The 15,861-nt window shown below is 35.5% G+C and overlaps 1 protein-coding gene across 5 annotated transcripts; it reads right to left on the bottom strand.

Moving 5' to 3' along the window:
• Positions 1-4,575: 4,575 nt before the first annotated feature.
• LOC120781311 (cardio acceleratory peptide 2b) lies at positions 4,576-14,523 on the bottom strand. Of its 5 annotated transcripts, none has more exons than XM_040113511.1 (5): positions 14,475-14,523; positions 14,034-14,174; positions 9,581-9,604; positions 5,936-6,100; positions 4,576-5,774 (listed from the first exon to the last, which is right to left on the bottom strand). In XM_040113511.1, the coding sequence occupies exons 2-5, from the start codon at positions 14,110-14,112 to the stop codon at positions 5,527-5,529; spliced, it is 516 nt and encodes a 171-aa protein (XP_039969445.1). In that variant the 5' UTR covers positions 14,113-14,174; positions 14,475-14,523; the 3' UTR covers positions 4,576-5,526. The 5 variants fall into 5 exon arrangements, with proteins under 5 accessions (XP_039969445.1, XP_039969446.1, XP_039969447.1 ...); XM_040113512.1 differs by having other exon boundaries at positions 14,485-14,503; XM_040113513.1 differs by lacking the exon at positions 14,475-14,523 and having other exon boundaries at positions 4,576-5,771; positions 14,034-14,460.
• Between the last annotated feature and the right edge of the window lie 1,338 nt (positions 14,524-15,861).

The following is a 15,861-nucleotide window of genomic DNA, read 5'->3' as shown; positions in this document are numbered from 1 at the left end:
GCACCTTCATTATGGAGTTCTACTAATCTTGGAACAACGAAGTGTTTTATTATTTCGATTTAGGTTTTTGGTTACATATTATGACCCAATTTTATTGTAAGGAAACTACTAATGAGAAAAGATCTAAATGTCAGAAGCATATATTATTTGTACTTTTCAATGTTAATGGAGACGAAATAATGATTTCTCCAATGAGTTTCTAATTCAGTAAATGGGTCCTAGAACTAGTCATACGCGAGAGTGGAATATATTTTTAGATTATTTAAAAATCCGAAAGTTGGGCGGAAATCACTACTTAGCAGTCCGAAAAAGCTAAAATAATGTGTTTGAAAAGGGATTAGAGATGTCTCTACGGCTATATGGGGAGCGGCGGGGTTATACTCCGATTTCATCCATTTTCACACTGTGGGTAGGAGTACTTATATTATTTGTGTTGGGTGAGTTTGGTTCTTGTGGCTTTAGTAGCTTAGGAAATATGTACATTAAAGTTATTGGAGGGCGGGACCACGCCCACTTTTTCGAAATTTTTTTCCATAGATGCCTCTTGCTACGGCAATCCACTGTGCCAAAGTATAGTTTTATATCTTGGTTGAGTGCTTAGTTATGGCACTTTATAAGTTTTCGGTTAATGGCGATTTTTATGCGTGGCAGTAGTCCGTTACGCCCCTCTACGAACTCGTCATTTTTTTTTACCAAGAAACCCGGATACCAAGATTCATCAAGAAATCTCAATTTTTACTAAATTTACAATTTGAATGGACGGGCAGACAGACGGATTTCAAATTTTCTCATCGCCCTGATCATTTATATATATAGTATATAACTCTATATCTATATCGCTTAGTTTTAGGTGATACATACAACCGTTAGATGAACAAAATTATTATACTCTGCAGCAACTGGTTGCAAGAGTAAAAAACAAACTTTGAAAAAAAGCAGCTTTGGGCACAAGAAAACATCAACCGTGATTTGAGGAATGTATGTAATATTTATAGATTAGTCAGATTTATTATTTTTCAACCTCTTGAGACATATTTGGACAAGAAAAGGACAAACATTTATTCAAAGGAATGCTATGCACTCCTAAAAGATGCATGTTTATGGATGTTCTACTCCTGGATTGAGAGGTGGTTCACAGAAAACGCCGTTAGAATGATAAAATTGCTTGAATGATTGGATACTGCAAGAAGAAACTTATTTGAAACTTAGGAGCGTCCTCTATGTTGAATGGAAACAAATAAAACCATACTCTTCCTTTAAATTGGCCATCACAGTCACCAGACGCCCACCGATATAGAATGTTTGGGGCTTATTAAAAGCCAAAATATCCAGAAAACCTTTAATGTCAACAAAAGATATCATTTGATTACTTCAGTTTACATCGAGGTCGCTTCCTGTAGATTATGAGGAAAATTTGATTGCAAGTGTCTATCAAAGATTTCAGGCTATGATAGACAGCGCGGGAGATTGAAGCAGGTATTGAATAAACACTTAGACAAAAGCTATGTGGCTTCAGCCCTGGTAAATTAGCACTGGGGGTAATTGAAAATGTCATGAAGAGAGTGGAAGAAGTGCAAAGAACATTCAACAAACCAGACGAGTGTTTTTACTCGCTACCCTGGACGTACGGACTGCCTTGAAGAGCGTTCAATTAAAAAATATGTTAGAAGTACCACACATACATACATACATATAATACCAAGAAAGACAGAAGTGGGCGAAGGTGAAATCTCTGACTGAACACGACACACGCACGCCAGGAGCTGCGCAGGGATCAGTCTTTGGATAAGACCTCTGGATTGCAAGCTACGATGGTACATTAAGTTTCTAAATGCCCGAACTTACATACCCAGAATGTTAAGCCTGTCTTTCGCTGCGGTAACTGAAAATGAGCTCAGGAAGTTCAACCAGCTGATGTTGCCGACCCGCGAGGCCTTAATCATGCCACCGAAAAAACTGAGCTACGAGTAGTATTGCTAACAAAAAAACACATTCCGATTATAATGATAAATGAGGACAAGGACTCTAAGAAGATAAACCGTTGTCATCTACTTACATCCAGGTAAGATTAGACTCCAAGCTTACCCACATAAGTACAAGTCCAACAATCTGCGGAAAAAGTAGGCGTTCAAAATAACTTTCCAACTCAACAGGAGAAACGGAAGCTTTTAATATCGCCCACACTGAATATCTTATATTACGTAATAGAGTTATGGGCACACTCATTGAAGAGAATTAACTGACGTAAATCCTTAGAAAAATTGCACAGCAGCTGCAAGCGTAGTTTGGGCAGTATCGGTAATAAGCGGAAGCATGTCGAACGATTTACTTGCATTTGAAGGAAACAAAATGTACTCATTGAAGAAAGAAGGAACAAATGTATGCAACACAAAAGAGGAAATAAAGAACCGTTCCCACAAGAGTCGGGTCTACGTAACCGGAACGGACGCGGATTTTTATCCAGCAAGGACTGTCAACTCGACAGCATTCCTTCAAACTACTTAATGGACGTTTTTTGCTGCTATAATAAAAACAACAGGAAATGCAAGGTACGTTCCGAAGTAAGCAGGAATTAAAAAAATGTTTTTTTTAGCAAAATCAATTTATTTTATTCAAAATAGTCTCCTTCTGGTTCAATACAGCTTTTTGCACGGTCCAAAAGCATGTCGAATGAGTGTTTTAGCTCGTTGGCCGGTATAGCCGCCAGTATGCCGGTGCAAACCTTGGGCAAATGCATTTTTCCGAAAAGGAAGAAGTCGCACGGTGTCATATCAAATGAATACGGAGAGTGGTTAATGGTTAAAATGTGATTTTTGGTCAAATAACCACTTTAATGATGTCCTTTGAATGTTGGATTCTGATAAATTTTTGGTCGTCAGTCAATTTGAGCGGAACAAACCGTGCACACACCTTTCGTAAGCCCAAATGTTGGTTCAAAATGCGATAAATCGATGTTTTGGAGATGTTCAATTACATTTCCATGAATTTCAATGATGATTTTGGCTGATTTTTGATGAATTCAAGCACAGTTTCGATGGAATTTCAGGTGATCACGGATTTTGATTGGCCCACATGTTGATCGTCATTTATGTCCTCATGATCACTTTGGATACCTTGAAACTACTCGTGCCCTCTGCTACGGGATAGGAAATCATCGCCATAAACTTGTTTCATCAATTGAAACGCTTCGGTAAAAGTGTGAACAATTTTATAACAAAATTTAATGTTGGCTCTTTGTTCGAAGCTCATTTTCGCACCGATAACACAAACATACTGACACTTAAAACGCAATAACTTCACTTTCAATCTATGAAATGTCATGAAATTCTCATCTATCTAACCTCCAAGATCGCCAAAACCCATTGCCTAAAGCTTTAATACATTCCTGCTATCAAACACGACTAAAAAGAAGAGATATGCCTGCGTAGCAACGTATCACCAAAACATCTCAATCAATTGCTTCAGCTTGTTTAGTTTTTAAATAGATTTCAGATTTTATAACTTCCTGTTAGGCTTTTAAATCAAAAAGCAGATCCATTAAATAAAAAAATATTGAAAAAAGATAATGCTGACTTTTTCCAAAAAGAGTACCGTAAATGGGTCTCTTCGGCTATGCTTGATCGTGCGAATTCCGATCTCACATTCATGGAGAGCATTATAACCGCCAATGAGACGAGACAAGAGTTTATGAGTTTGATATGCAAACAAGTCAACAATCAGCCGAATGAAGGGAAAAAACGAGCCGAAACCAAAAAAAAAAAAAAACAGACGCCAAAGCCGTATAAAAATCAAGACGATGTTTATTGCTTTTTCGACATTCGTTTTTTGGTACATCATAAATTGGTTCTGAAGGAATATACGGTTAAGAAGTTCTATTTGGCCGTATTGAGGTGTTTGTGTGAGAACATCCGTCGAAAACGTAAGAACAATTCATGATTTTTACACGATAATAATGCAGCATCGGATCGAGCCACGATTGTGACCGAATTTACAGTCAAAGACGCTATGAATTCCATTTATCAACCACCGTATTCACCAGATTTGGCTCTGTTTGAGTTTTTGTGGTTCCCCTAACACAAATTGCCGCTCCGCGGAGCCCGTTTTCAGTCGATCGAAGAGAAAACAAAATTCGCTAAAGGAACTGAGGGCGATCCCAAAAAGTGCTTATGAAAAGTGTTTCGAGAACTGGAAACATCGTTGGCATAAGTATATTACATCTGGTGGGGATTACAACAAAAAGGCGTCAAAATAAATATTGATGAATAATTAATTATTTTGCGTTTTTTTGGAATTCCCTGGTACTTTTTTGTCACAAATAACTATAAATCAAATTAGAGTTACTTAATATGCCCTGTTTAGGGTATGAAAGTCGACAACTTCTTAAGGTTGATAGTGCTTTCACGCTCTTGACCTTTTGTCCTGTTGCGTCTGTCTCTTTATTAGCATGTCAAAAAATAACAACAACAATAAAATTGATTTAATTTACATATATTATTTAAATATACATAATTCGCTGACCTAGGATAGGTTCGTCCACGCTCCGTGCTCTTAAGTGTACAAAGCAAAGATATTTGATTTTTATTAATTTTCTTTATTGCAAGAACATTAATTTAAGGAGTTTTGTATAATTCTCATTAGGCATTTATATATATATCTTATGTATGTATATATGTATATAGTGTATATTGGTTAAACCATAAGAACGAAAACGTGCATTTGGATGCGACCGCTAAGTGTTGTTGTTGCTACTTTTGTGTGGGAGGCCATTGCAGAAGTGTGGCGTTTTGTTTTAGTCGATGTTGTTGTCATTATTTTTTTTGTTTTAAAGGACTTTCATTGCAATGCAGAGTTGCTTAAGTGTGTTGGTGTGCGCGAGAGGGACAAGTAGTCAAATGTGTTGGTGAAGGGGTGTGTGTGGTACATTTATATACACATATTTGTTACTTTTTAGATTTTTATTTTTTTGTTGTTGTCTTTTAATTTTTTCGTACATTTTTTGCTTTGGTGCTTGCACTGCAATGAAAGCCCTCACCAGCCCATTTGAAGAGAATATTTACAAAGCAAAAGCAACACCTGTGCAAGTGGCATGATTTATGTTTTTGTTATCTTCGTTTCTTTTTAATGTGCAGTAAATGCGTAGGTAAAAACTAAAATTTACAAAAACAACAAATTCGAAAGTCGATCTCTTTATAAATTTTTTTTTATTAAATATAGTCTTTTAGTTTGCTTCGCGCATCTAGCATACTGATTTTACTAACTTTCTAAACTCCACCAAAGACACTATCTACACATGTGTATATAAGTAAGTGTATATTTGTATGTTTTGTGCTATTTCTTAATTTTTTCGTTTATATTTTTTCCTTTTCGCATAAAATTTTAGTTTTATCTGCTATGACAATTGCGCTAACTTAACATTTGGGTAACTTGGTATGGTTTCAGTGATTCAAAAATCGTCGGCCTAATCGTTTGCATTTGTGGTTCGTCAATGTCAATTGGTATATCTGTGTTGTTGATGTCGCACGGTGCTTAGTACAGCTCCTTTTGGCCACTGGCAGGCGACTTGTGTGTTTGCTGTTGTTGTTGCGCGTCCACGCTGCGCTTACCCAAGCGTGGGCCGAACCATAGGCCTGAAGTAGCGCTGGGGCCGGTGGCCTTGTTCAGTGCCTGCTGCAGCGCCATAATGTGCGCCCACTTTCTCAGCTCCGCATCGGTGCGGCCCACCCGTGGAAAGGGTATCAGGCTGGCGCGCTTCATTTCGCTTTTTGGATATTCTACTGGTAATATAATGAAAAGACAAAAAATAAAAAAAATGAAAGTAACAAATCAATTAAATTTTTGCATAAAAGCACAACAACACATACCAACACAGACTAACACACATTCTTGTGAAGCGAAAAGCGATAGGCTCATTACCATGCGCTTTGTGTCAACTTACCTTCGTAGTCCTCCAAGGAGGCGGGATACATGATGCTTTCGCCGAGCGCTGAGATGTCAGCTTCATGCAAATTATTCACCAGATTCGGATCGCTGCGTCCGACGCGCGGAAAAGCTATCAGCCCCGAGGGTCCGCCGGCCGTGCGCCGGTTTTTTTGCTCCAGCTCTGTAATGCATAACATTTCGTATATGTTTACCACTGTTCACATTGTTGTCGTATTTAAATGTTAGATAAATAATTTGCAAAATTAGTAAGTGTACAAGGATTCTCGCAGTCGTGCTTTCGTATTGGAAAATAAATAAATAAACAAATAACTTTCAAATGATAGCTCTGTGCATGTGTGTGTGTATTCCAATACGGTTCTTGTTTTTACATGGCAAACGTCTTGTCGTCAACGGTGTGCGTTGCTGTAGTAATCAGCGTAGAGGGAATATTTAAAACATTGCCATAAACATGAGCGTACCTAAAGTCATTTGTGAACCGCAGCTGCTGAGCTGACAATACTTTATTTGAGCCTTTTTGAGAAAGGAGGGTTCTAATGTACAACAGTAGTAGACTATAAGTAAGTAACTAAAATATGGAATAATCCACGTTTTAGCGTATCTGAGAAGCGTTTTTGTTGATAGCTTTGTATTAAATTAGAAGAGCTTGACTTTGACGACAATATTCCACCTTCGCCAATTTTAGGGAGAACTGGTTCCTTAGTAAATTTTGTAAACATCAACATTTTTTCATCAAAATTCTGCTCGTTTGTCGGAACCGTCGGTATCGGATCACTATAGGCTATAGCTGCCATATAAACGAGATAAGTATAATTCTAAAACATTTCAGCAGTTTAACAGTAGTGCAATCGGTTTTTAATGATTTTAAAGAAAATCAGCGACTTTGTATTTAATAGAATAATCAGTGAGAGTTTCGAGTACGCGACACTTTACGACTCGCATCTTTGAGTTATTTAATTAAAATATTTAAGAATAACTTTTACTGTTTAAGCCTAATATAGTAAACGCGATGAGATCTTGAAAGAAAACAGTCTCTAAGGCTTGCTTTGGCGAAAGAACTTTTGATAATATTGTCAAATAAGGTAAAAGTCTATAAAAAATCATTCAGCTAATGTTTTCGTAAATACATCAGTGCTATGAGTATTTTTTCTATTGATTACCGATTTAACGAACTTCATGTCGCCTAGAAGTCAATGATTGAAGAGATACCGTTTTGCAAGACTTAAGTAAAGTTTTTGCACCAAATTTCTTGAAAAGTTTGGGTATAACCGATGAAATATTCGACTTTTGTAACTTGCAAGAATCAAAGCCAGTGGAATACCTTAAGGTACAAACCGTCAAACAGGGGCTAGGAGATAGGAGTCCAAAAAAATTTCGAGTTAGAGAATTTTATATGAAATTTGATTTCTATTGCAAATTCAAGAGTTCGAGTTATGGAGGTTCAACTATATACATATATATATATTAGGTTGTCAAAAGAGTCTTGCTCTATTTTCGCTAGTTGGCGCTGAAAGCGCGTAGTTCTAGTTTTATTCGTCGCATCAGGTCATGCTATACCTTTTTGGAAAGCTCATTTCACGCACTAACACGTGTTTGATTGATTGTCGTTTCTTTTAAGTTGTTCGTGAGTTATAGAGTCGCAAACATAGAGCAAAATAAAGAGAAAATACGGCATATTTTACAGTACTACTACGATAAAGGCAAAAATGCATCTCAAGCCGCTAATAAAATTTGTGCAGTTTAGGGACCCTCGGATACAGTTTCTTTTTGTCCACGCGCATTTCGTGCTCGACCGTACACCGTGAGGCCTGTTGCACGATAATGCGACGTGTCATCAGTCGACGCTTGTCACTGATTTTTTGTTAAAAACTCCATAGTAACCATTAATCGATCTGGCACCCTGTGATTTTTTACCTATTTGGAAAACTTCATTTTGCCCATGAAACTGGTTTCAGGACATTTCCAGCTATCCAAAAGGCGACGTCCGATATTCTCAAGAGCATTCCGAAAAATTACCTTAAACACTCCTTTGAAATGCTAATTGACCGGGCTAAACGCTGTATCGAACAAGGCTTCTTTGATCAAAAATGCTTCTAATATGAATATTAAACAATAATGTTTCTGAAACATTATATATGTATCCAACTTATACCAGTCATATATATAAAGACCGACTTTGGTTTTTTATAAAAAATATAATCGTTTGAAAAAATATTAATTTTTTGTTGTATTTTTAACAGCCCTGTTTCTTATGCGACAGACCTTGTATATATATAACTTATACACTGACCGACGTATTCTATAAAGGTTTTTTAGAAAAATTAAAATCGTTATACATATGTAGTATATTCGAGTTGGGGGTGTTATTGAACCAATTTCATCTATTTTTGTCAATATTGCATACTACATGCTACTAATATGACACATATTAATACAATGTTCCCTGAGGTTCATTAAAGTATCACCACCAGTCATATGTAGTAAAGTCACACGGATGTTATATGTTTATTTTAAGGGGGCTAGGTCAAATTTTCGCCCAATTTTATCCATTTCAGGCACAATGTTATCAGTTAAACACGGTCTCTTATTTTGATTGAGATAACTCACATGTGAGCCGATATATGCTGTATATAGAGACCTGGAGCTTCGAAAATCGTAGTATTAGGTATATGGGGGCTAAGGGAAGTATGAATATGATTCAACCCATTGTTTACACACCGACATACCATCGCCAGTAAAAGATTAACCCCGAATATCAATTATATATCTCGCACATTGGCCGATATTTGCGTTAAAAAGTCAACTATAGGTACTGGGCTCCCAATACTCGATACTTAGGGGCTTCAACAGTTTCTGCTTGATCTGAACAACTTTTGGTCATACGGTGGAATACTCTAAAGGGATTTTTCGTGCACAGTTTTTTCCCGTTACATTAATTTATTTTTGTTTTTTATACCGGAAAGTGAAATAATCAATTGAAATTAAAAATTGTTTTATATGGGAAGTAGGCGTGGTTGCAGTCCGATTTCGCTCAGTTTTGCATAAGTGATCTTAAGATATTTGATTTAACCTAAAAGTGGTTTGTGCCAGGCTTATTGCTCGACATTTTCAAAATTGCTTACCCACACTTGGCTTTTGCTACTGCGATCTTTTGTGCCAAATATCAGTTCTATATCTTATTTTAGTGCTTAGCTATGGCTCTTTATAGGTTTTCCTTTAATGGGCGCGGCCGTGGTCTGATTGCGCCCATCGACGAACTCCACCTTACTTTTTGCCATGAGATATCTTAATTTTTACGCAAGTTTTTTCAACCAAAAAGCGGAAGATTTCAACATTTGTGCCACCAATCGTCTTGAATTGTTGGTTCACTTTGTTCGTTTGCCTAGTCTCTAACGCTTGGAAGAACGAATACAGCTATTACTTTTATCTAATTATAACCTGTATGCATATATATCAAGGGATCTCTCTCGATCTGAATCTGCTCAACGGCTGAAGCAGGAACTTGTGATAACTTTGAATGCTTTCACTAACTCATTTGTTTCGCTATTTCATTTATTTACATTTAATTAATTTTATATTTTCAAATGTGCTTCTGTGCTCGAAAGAAATGCTAAATTATTTGTAAACATTTATATTAACTTACCAAATAAACTCCGTTGCTCGGATTCTAAAATCAATAGACAATAACAACAAAAAACGCTTATAAGTGTGCTAATACAGATAATTAATTTGTCTAAGCAAAGTGAAAATAGCAACAAACAGCTGATTAATATATGCTTCTACGATTAAGTTTTATGTGTGTTGTTGTATATGGGGAGAGCGGGTGGGCGTGTGAAATGATGCCAAGAACCCCGCAGCTGACGCATTTGCTGCAATTTACCAAGCTTAACCTGATTGCTACGGGGATTCTATGCAAATTTAATGACCAACAATTCAGCACTAAATTTAAACAAATCACCAACACGTACACAATATGAAGAGCAACAACAACAGAAATGTAGGTGAAATGGACACAACTTATGCGGCTATTTGTAGTTGAGCCAGCAAAGTTGAAGATGCAGAGTGCAAACAGCAATGGCCTCACAGCTCGTCGCCATATTGACATGCCACAAGAAGGAAGTGCGCCGTTGTTGCTCATACGCACTGGTTCACGGACGGCGCGCGCGCTCTGCTGCGTGTATGGTTGTTTGTGGCTTAAGTAGCCTGCAGTGCGATTGATGTTTGCTAATACCATTTTGATACGCATTGCTTCATGATTCACGTAAAATTGTGGTAAATCTCTGTTTGGCTATTTTTGAATTGTTGCTGCACAAGTGACAATTGTCTTTAAAGATTTGTTTATCGTATCGTGTTTTAGGCAGAAGAACGAGTTTGTGGTGAGAAAGTGAAGAACACTTAGCTTTATTTCCTAATGTAAATTTTAAGCACGTTTATCGCGCTTTCCTTTGTGCAGGCTTTGTATTAAAATTGCGATTAATCAGCCACGTTGGCGGAAAATATAACTTTGAAGTTTTTAAGTGATTCAATTTAGTGAATTGCTTTAAGTAAACAGCAATCTTTATTGCTTACTATTATTTCATTTGATTTTTAAAATGTGTAGGTTAATGGCTTCTATAATACAATGGAAGACGGGCTACCAAGATAATATGGAAATATTATTCTAACAGTGGCTAAATTATTTAGGTGTATAGCAATATAAAAGAATAATATTTCAAAAGGCGAGTTACGAATTTTCCTACTAAAATAAAATAAAATTCTCAATTTTGAAGTCCGAATTGCAATTAAGAAATAAATTTTCAATTTCAAATTTAGTTTTTAATCCTAAAATCGTCTAATTATTCGTCTGTCAGTATATATGCGAACTAGTCCCTCTTTTCTGGATATCTCGATCTGAAATTTTGCATACCTACTTTTCTCACCTATAAACAACTTATTTGTCGAAACGACCGATATTGAACCACTATAGCTATATAGTTTTCATACAAACTCAACGACCGGTAGAAAGTGATTATATGGAAAGGTTTCTAATTTGATTACTGTATTTATATATTATTTAGCACAAACTATTGGCTAAGGTAATGGCGCAATTTTCGAAGAAATTTCGAGTTACTATAGCATATAACTGCCTCACAAGCTGGCCGAACAAAGCTCTTGTGTGAAATCATTAATATTTTTGAAGGGAATTACGGCTTCGAAAGTTCAGAAGTTAACTTTTTTCCTTGTCAGTTATAAACTTTCGATTAATATTCCTTTTTTATTTTTCTATCCGGTATTTAGAATTAAAATTCAATTAGGGTTTTCGGTATTATAAACTTTAAAATATTAGTTTAGGCACTATTTAATAATCAATTGTATTTTTAATACATTATCTGCAAACCTGCTAGAGAGTCCATATAGACAAAGGCCATTAACTTTTTTTTATAAAAGCAGTGATAGCTATAGCGGACTAGTCAAATTGCATTGACTGACACCTTATGCAAGAAACATATGTATATCATGCGCCGATAAATATTATTAACACCAAAGTGAATAATATTTCTCTCTTTATGAGATTTTAGTTACGTGATATTTATATTGAAGCCGTTACATAAACTTATTTAAAATATTTATTGTAAAACGTTCATCTCTTAGTGGGTATGAACGTATCACGAAACCAGCCACAACTAGCCACATTTTACTTTCAGTAGAGCGGAAATGTTCAATTGTCTCATTTCGTAAAGAAATTATTCTGTGAAATATATGTACGTTTTTATCAAAACCATCCATTTGAAGAGAATATTTCACAATAAATTATTTGTTTTTTTTCATAAAAGATTTAAAATGAGAAGCCTAAATAACAATACATTTTATGGACAGCTATGGGGATTTAAAAGATCTCTTGCAGTAATTGTGAAATATTAATAAGCAAATTTGTTTAGTTAATTAGTCAAATACTGATGGACGTAAATTCATTATAATCTAGATTATTGTGATGTTACGTTCTCAATGTAAAAGGTATGTAGAAACGGTTATTAATAAATGCTTATATTTTGTGAAAATGTTACAGTCCTAGTAGTCTTCACAAAACTGATATTTTAATACAAAATTCTCTTAAGCAAACGGTTAATGGAAACCCTTTTATAGAACTCAAAGTTTTGGCCTACAATATATATTTTTTACGGCAGTAGGCTTACTTGGTTAATGTACAATAACAAATAGAATCACATTTAAAATACTTAAATTGGAAAACAACTATGATTTAGACACGGTTTACTTTGAAAATGAAGAGCTTGTTTATAAGTTTGCAAAAAAACAAAGAAGCTTGGGAAATAACGTGCACTCGAATATGTTATACTTTTTGAAAGTATTGTAAAACTAATTATTATTTAGAAACGATTTAAAGGAAGCAGACTCATGGATATTATGATTTAAGGAATATAATGAGAGTCAACTAATTAGATATGAGAGAACTTCTGCTAGAGACACAGCGCGGCGATGAGTTTTGGATCTATGCCGAAAACAGGCAATCAATTGGTCGAATATCGTGGAAAAGGTAAGGTAAAAAATTTATCCTAAGTTAAAAGTGTTCTTCGATTTACAAAGTGTACTACGATTTTCTTTCGACCGGTCAAACTGTCAACAAGGAAAGAGGCCTTAATTATGGGCCGACAAATCTAGGTTTTTACCCCACGATAATGCACCGTCGCAAACTGCATTGATTCCTTGTAAGTTTTTTGCCAAATTTTCAACCAAAATCGTGCCGCAACCACCGTATACGCCTGATTTAGATTTTTGTGACTTCTGGCTATTCAGCAAACTCAAATGACCGCTCCGGGGAAACCGTTTGAGTATGTTAAAGACGTTAAACGTGAACCGCACATTGAAAGCTATTCCGGAAATTGAATTTAACTACTGTTTCGAGTATTGGAAAAACGTTGATGCCAGTGTATATGGATTCAGGGAGATTACTTTGCGGGGGATGACATATGGAAAAATGTCTACTATTTTGTTGCTCATAATCGTATATCAGTTGCACCTTAATTTAATTTGTTCTTTCTTATTCTTTTCAATTGAAATTGTAAAATTAGCTGACCTATTCCCAAACTTATCTATGTATTAGCTATAAACTTTGTTTCTGACTCTTGCAGTTTATCCTTAAACTAAAAATATCCAGCTCTATTTTAAGTTTGAAATTTCCAGTAAATAAAAGAGTTACTGCTGTTAACATATCGCATTAATACAAAAGAAGACATTGCATACATTTAGGGCGAGCAAGGGTTTGGCAAAAATTATAATTTCAATAATATTCAGTAAAAGTAAATATTATGCGCAAAAAATATGTTTCTAGTTTTTAAAAAGGTAAGCTTAAAAATATAGCTTGAGTTGATTAGAGATTTTCATATCAAAAGATAAGACCTTGCCTATATTAAGGTAGTGTGTAAAAAAGCCAAACTGGAAAAATATTGTTTCTACATTACTTATGAGCTGTTTTAAACATAAAAATAAAAGTAAAACGCAACTGTAAAGATTATTAATGCAAAAAAACGGTTCATTAAAAATCTAAAAATTGTATTTTGCATGAAAATAATTATTTCAAAACTGAATAATCATTCTTTTAATATGTTAATACTTTCAAAAATAAATCTTGAATACTATTCCTTAGATAACTAATATAACTGTAGGTTTAAAACTAAATGAATACTATTTTCAGATAGAATTAATTTAATGTTGTTTAATCCTTCTGTTTATGTAATTTTTCTTTCAGGAATCCAAATGAAGTCACTTTCGTCAAACTTGCATGCAGTCAAATGATATTATGCTTTTTTCACAATTTTGAACGAATATGCATTTCAATTTAAAATTTCTTTAAAAATATGTCAACCGATGCACCAAGCGAAAATTATAATTTTTTTTATTATACCGTTATGTATATTATTGCACACACAGCTCACGTTAGTTTGTGTTTTATTTTCTTTTCGGAATACATTGAAACTATGTATTTTTCGCACATTTAAGTCCTTTCGAATTTTCAAAATCGCAAAACTTTTGCGTCATTATCCGCGTAAAGTTCTTATCATTGGCACACTTGAAAGTCGATTTGCTTCTTCTACACTTACCAGCGTCGGAAAATCCAGCTAAGGCCACAACAACAACTGTCGAACAAATGATAACATCCAAACAGTAGAAAGACTTCATTTTGATAAATCCTTTGTGGCGTGACAAAACCCAACAGCGATGAAAATAATCAAGGAAATAACCTTGAAATCCGATTGTTGCAGTTTTTTAGTGCAAAAAAAAAGAAAAACAAAAGCAAAAAGATCGAAATATTTAAAAATAACCGTTGCTGATTCGGAGACAAACAAATAATTTGTGCAACAAACAAGCGAGCGCTGCGACTTTGTGACGTTAACGTGTTTGGAAGTCTCAGCAAGGCACTGTTTTGCGTTGCTCGCCGCTGGAGAAGATGTGCAGGCGAGGGGTGGCCGAGCGACTGAAACTAGTCACAAATTGTCACAAATTCACACTTTCCGCTTGTTGCTTGCCTGTCTTTGGCGTACTTTGCCTTACCACGCTCACCGAAATTATGCTTGATAACTGTTAAAACGCATGTCCTTTTATACGGAAAAGACAAAAGCCATCGCCGTCAGGCTAATATCCAAGCGAAGCAGCAACGCGCCATGCTGTAGCAACATAGTCGCAAATACTTTTACCAAGTTGCATGTGTGTGTGTGTGTGTGGCAACAATGATACCAGCTACATGAGCGCTAGGGATGACAGCAACAAAACAACACAGGCACCAATACCAACACATAGCAACGACGACAGGATATGTCAACTTTTAGGCGCATTTGCGTGCAATACTCTTTATTTACATACACATATACATATATGCATGTATATATGTAAGTGAGTAACAGCACTAATACATTTTCAAACGAATTGTAACGAATTCTCGGTACTATCTACCGTTACTGTTGAAAATTCCGATTGTTACTGCACAGTTATTGTTGTGGGCGTCGCTAAATGCTTTGTGCCACATATTAGTGGTTGCACGTGTGCGTGTGTGTGTTGTGCTAACTCCGATTTTTAAGCCGCAGGAATGAAGCTGCATATTTGGACGTATAATTTTAGCAACATCAGTATTAAGCTATATACCCATATCTATATTAGTGTAAGCTGTCTCATGCCTCAAGCTTTGTCTTTGCCGCAATCAGCTGTTAGCTACCACAAAATGTGTAGCAACATCTGTAACAGGTGGTTGTATTCAGAAATGTCTAGCAACATGTTGCTGAAGTGGCTAATGCGGCTTTGTTTGATATTAGAAATGTTGCGCTGTAACTTAGCTTGTAGCGTTAGAACACATATGTAGACTACTTAAACGTTGACAGAAAGTATGTCTTATGTTTATATTTATATTTATAGTAGAAAAAATATTGAAACTGCTTGTAATTTCTTGTAAAATACATCCTTTTCATATGCTGCGCAAGGAATTTAAGATTTTTTCAACTAACTGTCGCTTGTAGGCTAGATTATGGTAGAGAGAGGTATACAATCCAGCCTGCAGGGGTGATTTATGATATCACAAAATAAGAAAATAAAAGAAGAAGACGAAGACAGGTAGGAACTGATGAAACAACGTAGAAAAACCTTCCTAAATAAGGTACGCATGTAAGAATTGAGACTACATAACCAATATTAGTAGTTTTCTTTGCTTCTGATTTACCCTTTGCTAGAAATTTCTCTAATACTAAAAGTATCACAGCGACAGTGTGAGTCAAATCATCAAAAATGAGATGGTAAATAATTAGATTTGTTTCAATGCAGCTCGAATTACATATAACACGGAAATCAAACCTGTTCATGTCTTACCTCATAAACATGGTTAGCAGTTTCCTGAATTTGGTTGGTATGGAATATAGGCCATCTGATCAAAGTTTATCAAGA

Source organism: Bactrocera tryoni, unplaced genomic scaffold, assembly GCF_016617805.1.
Source record: "Bactrocera tryoni isolate S06 unplaced genomic scaffold, CSIRO_BtryS06_freeze2 scaffold_563, whole genome shotgun sequence".
NCBI classification, from domain to species: Eukaryota; Metazoa; Arthropoda; class Insecta; order Diptera; family Tephritidae; genus Bactrocera; species Bactrocera tryoni.
This window is presented reverse-complemented; position numbering and strand designations above follow the sequence as displayed.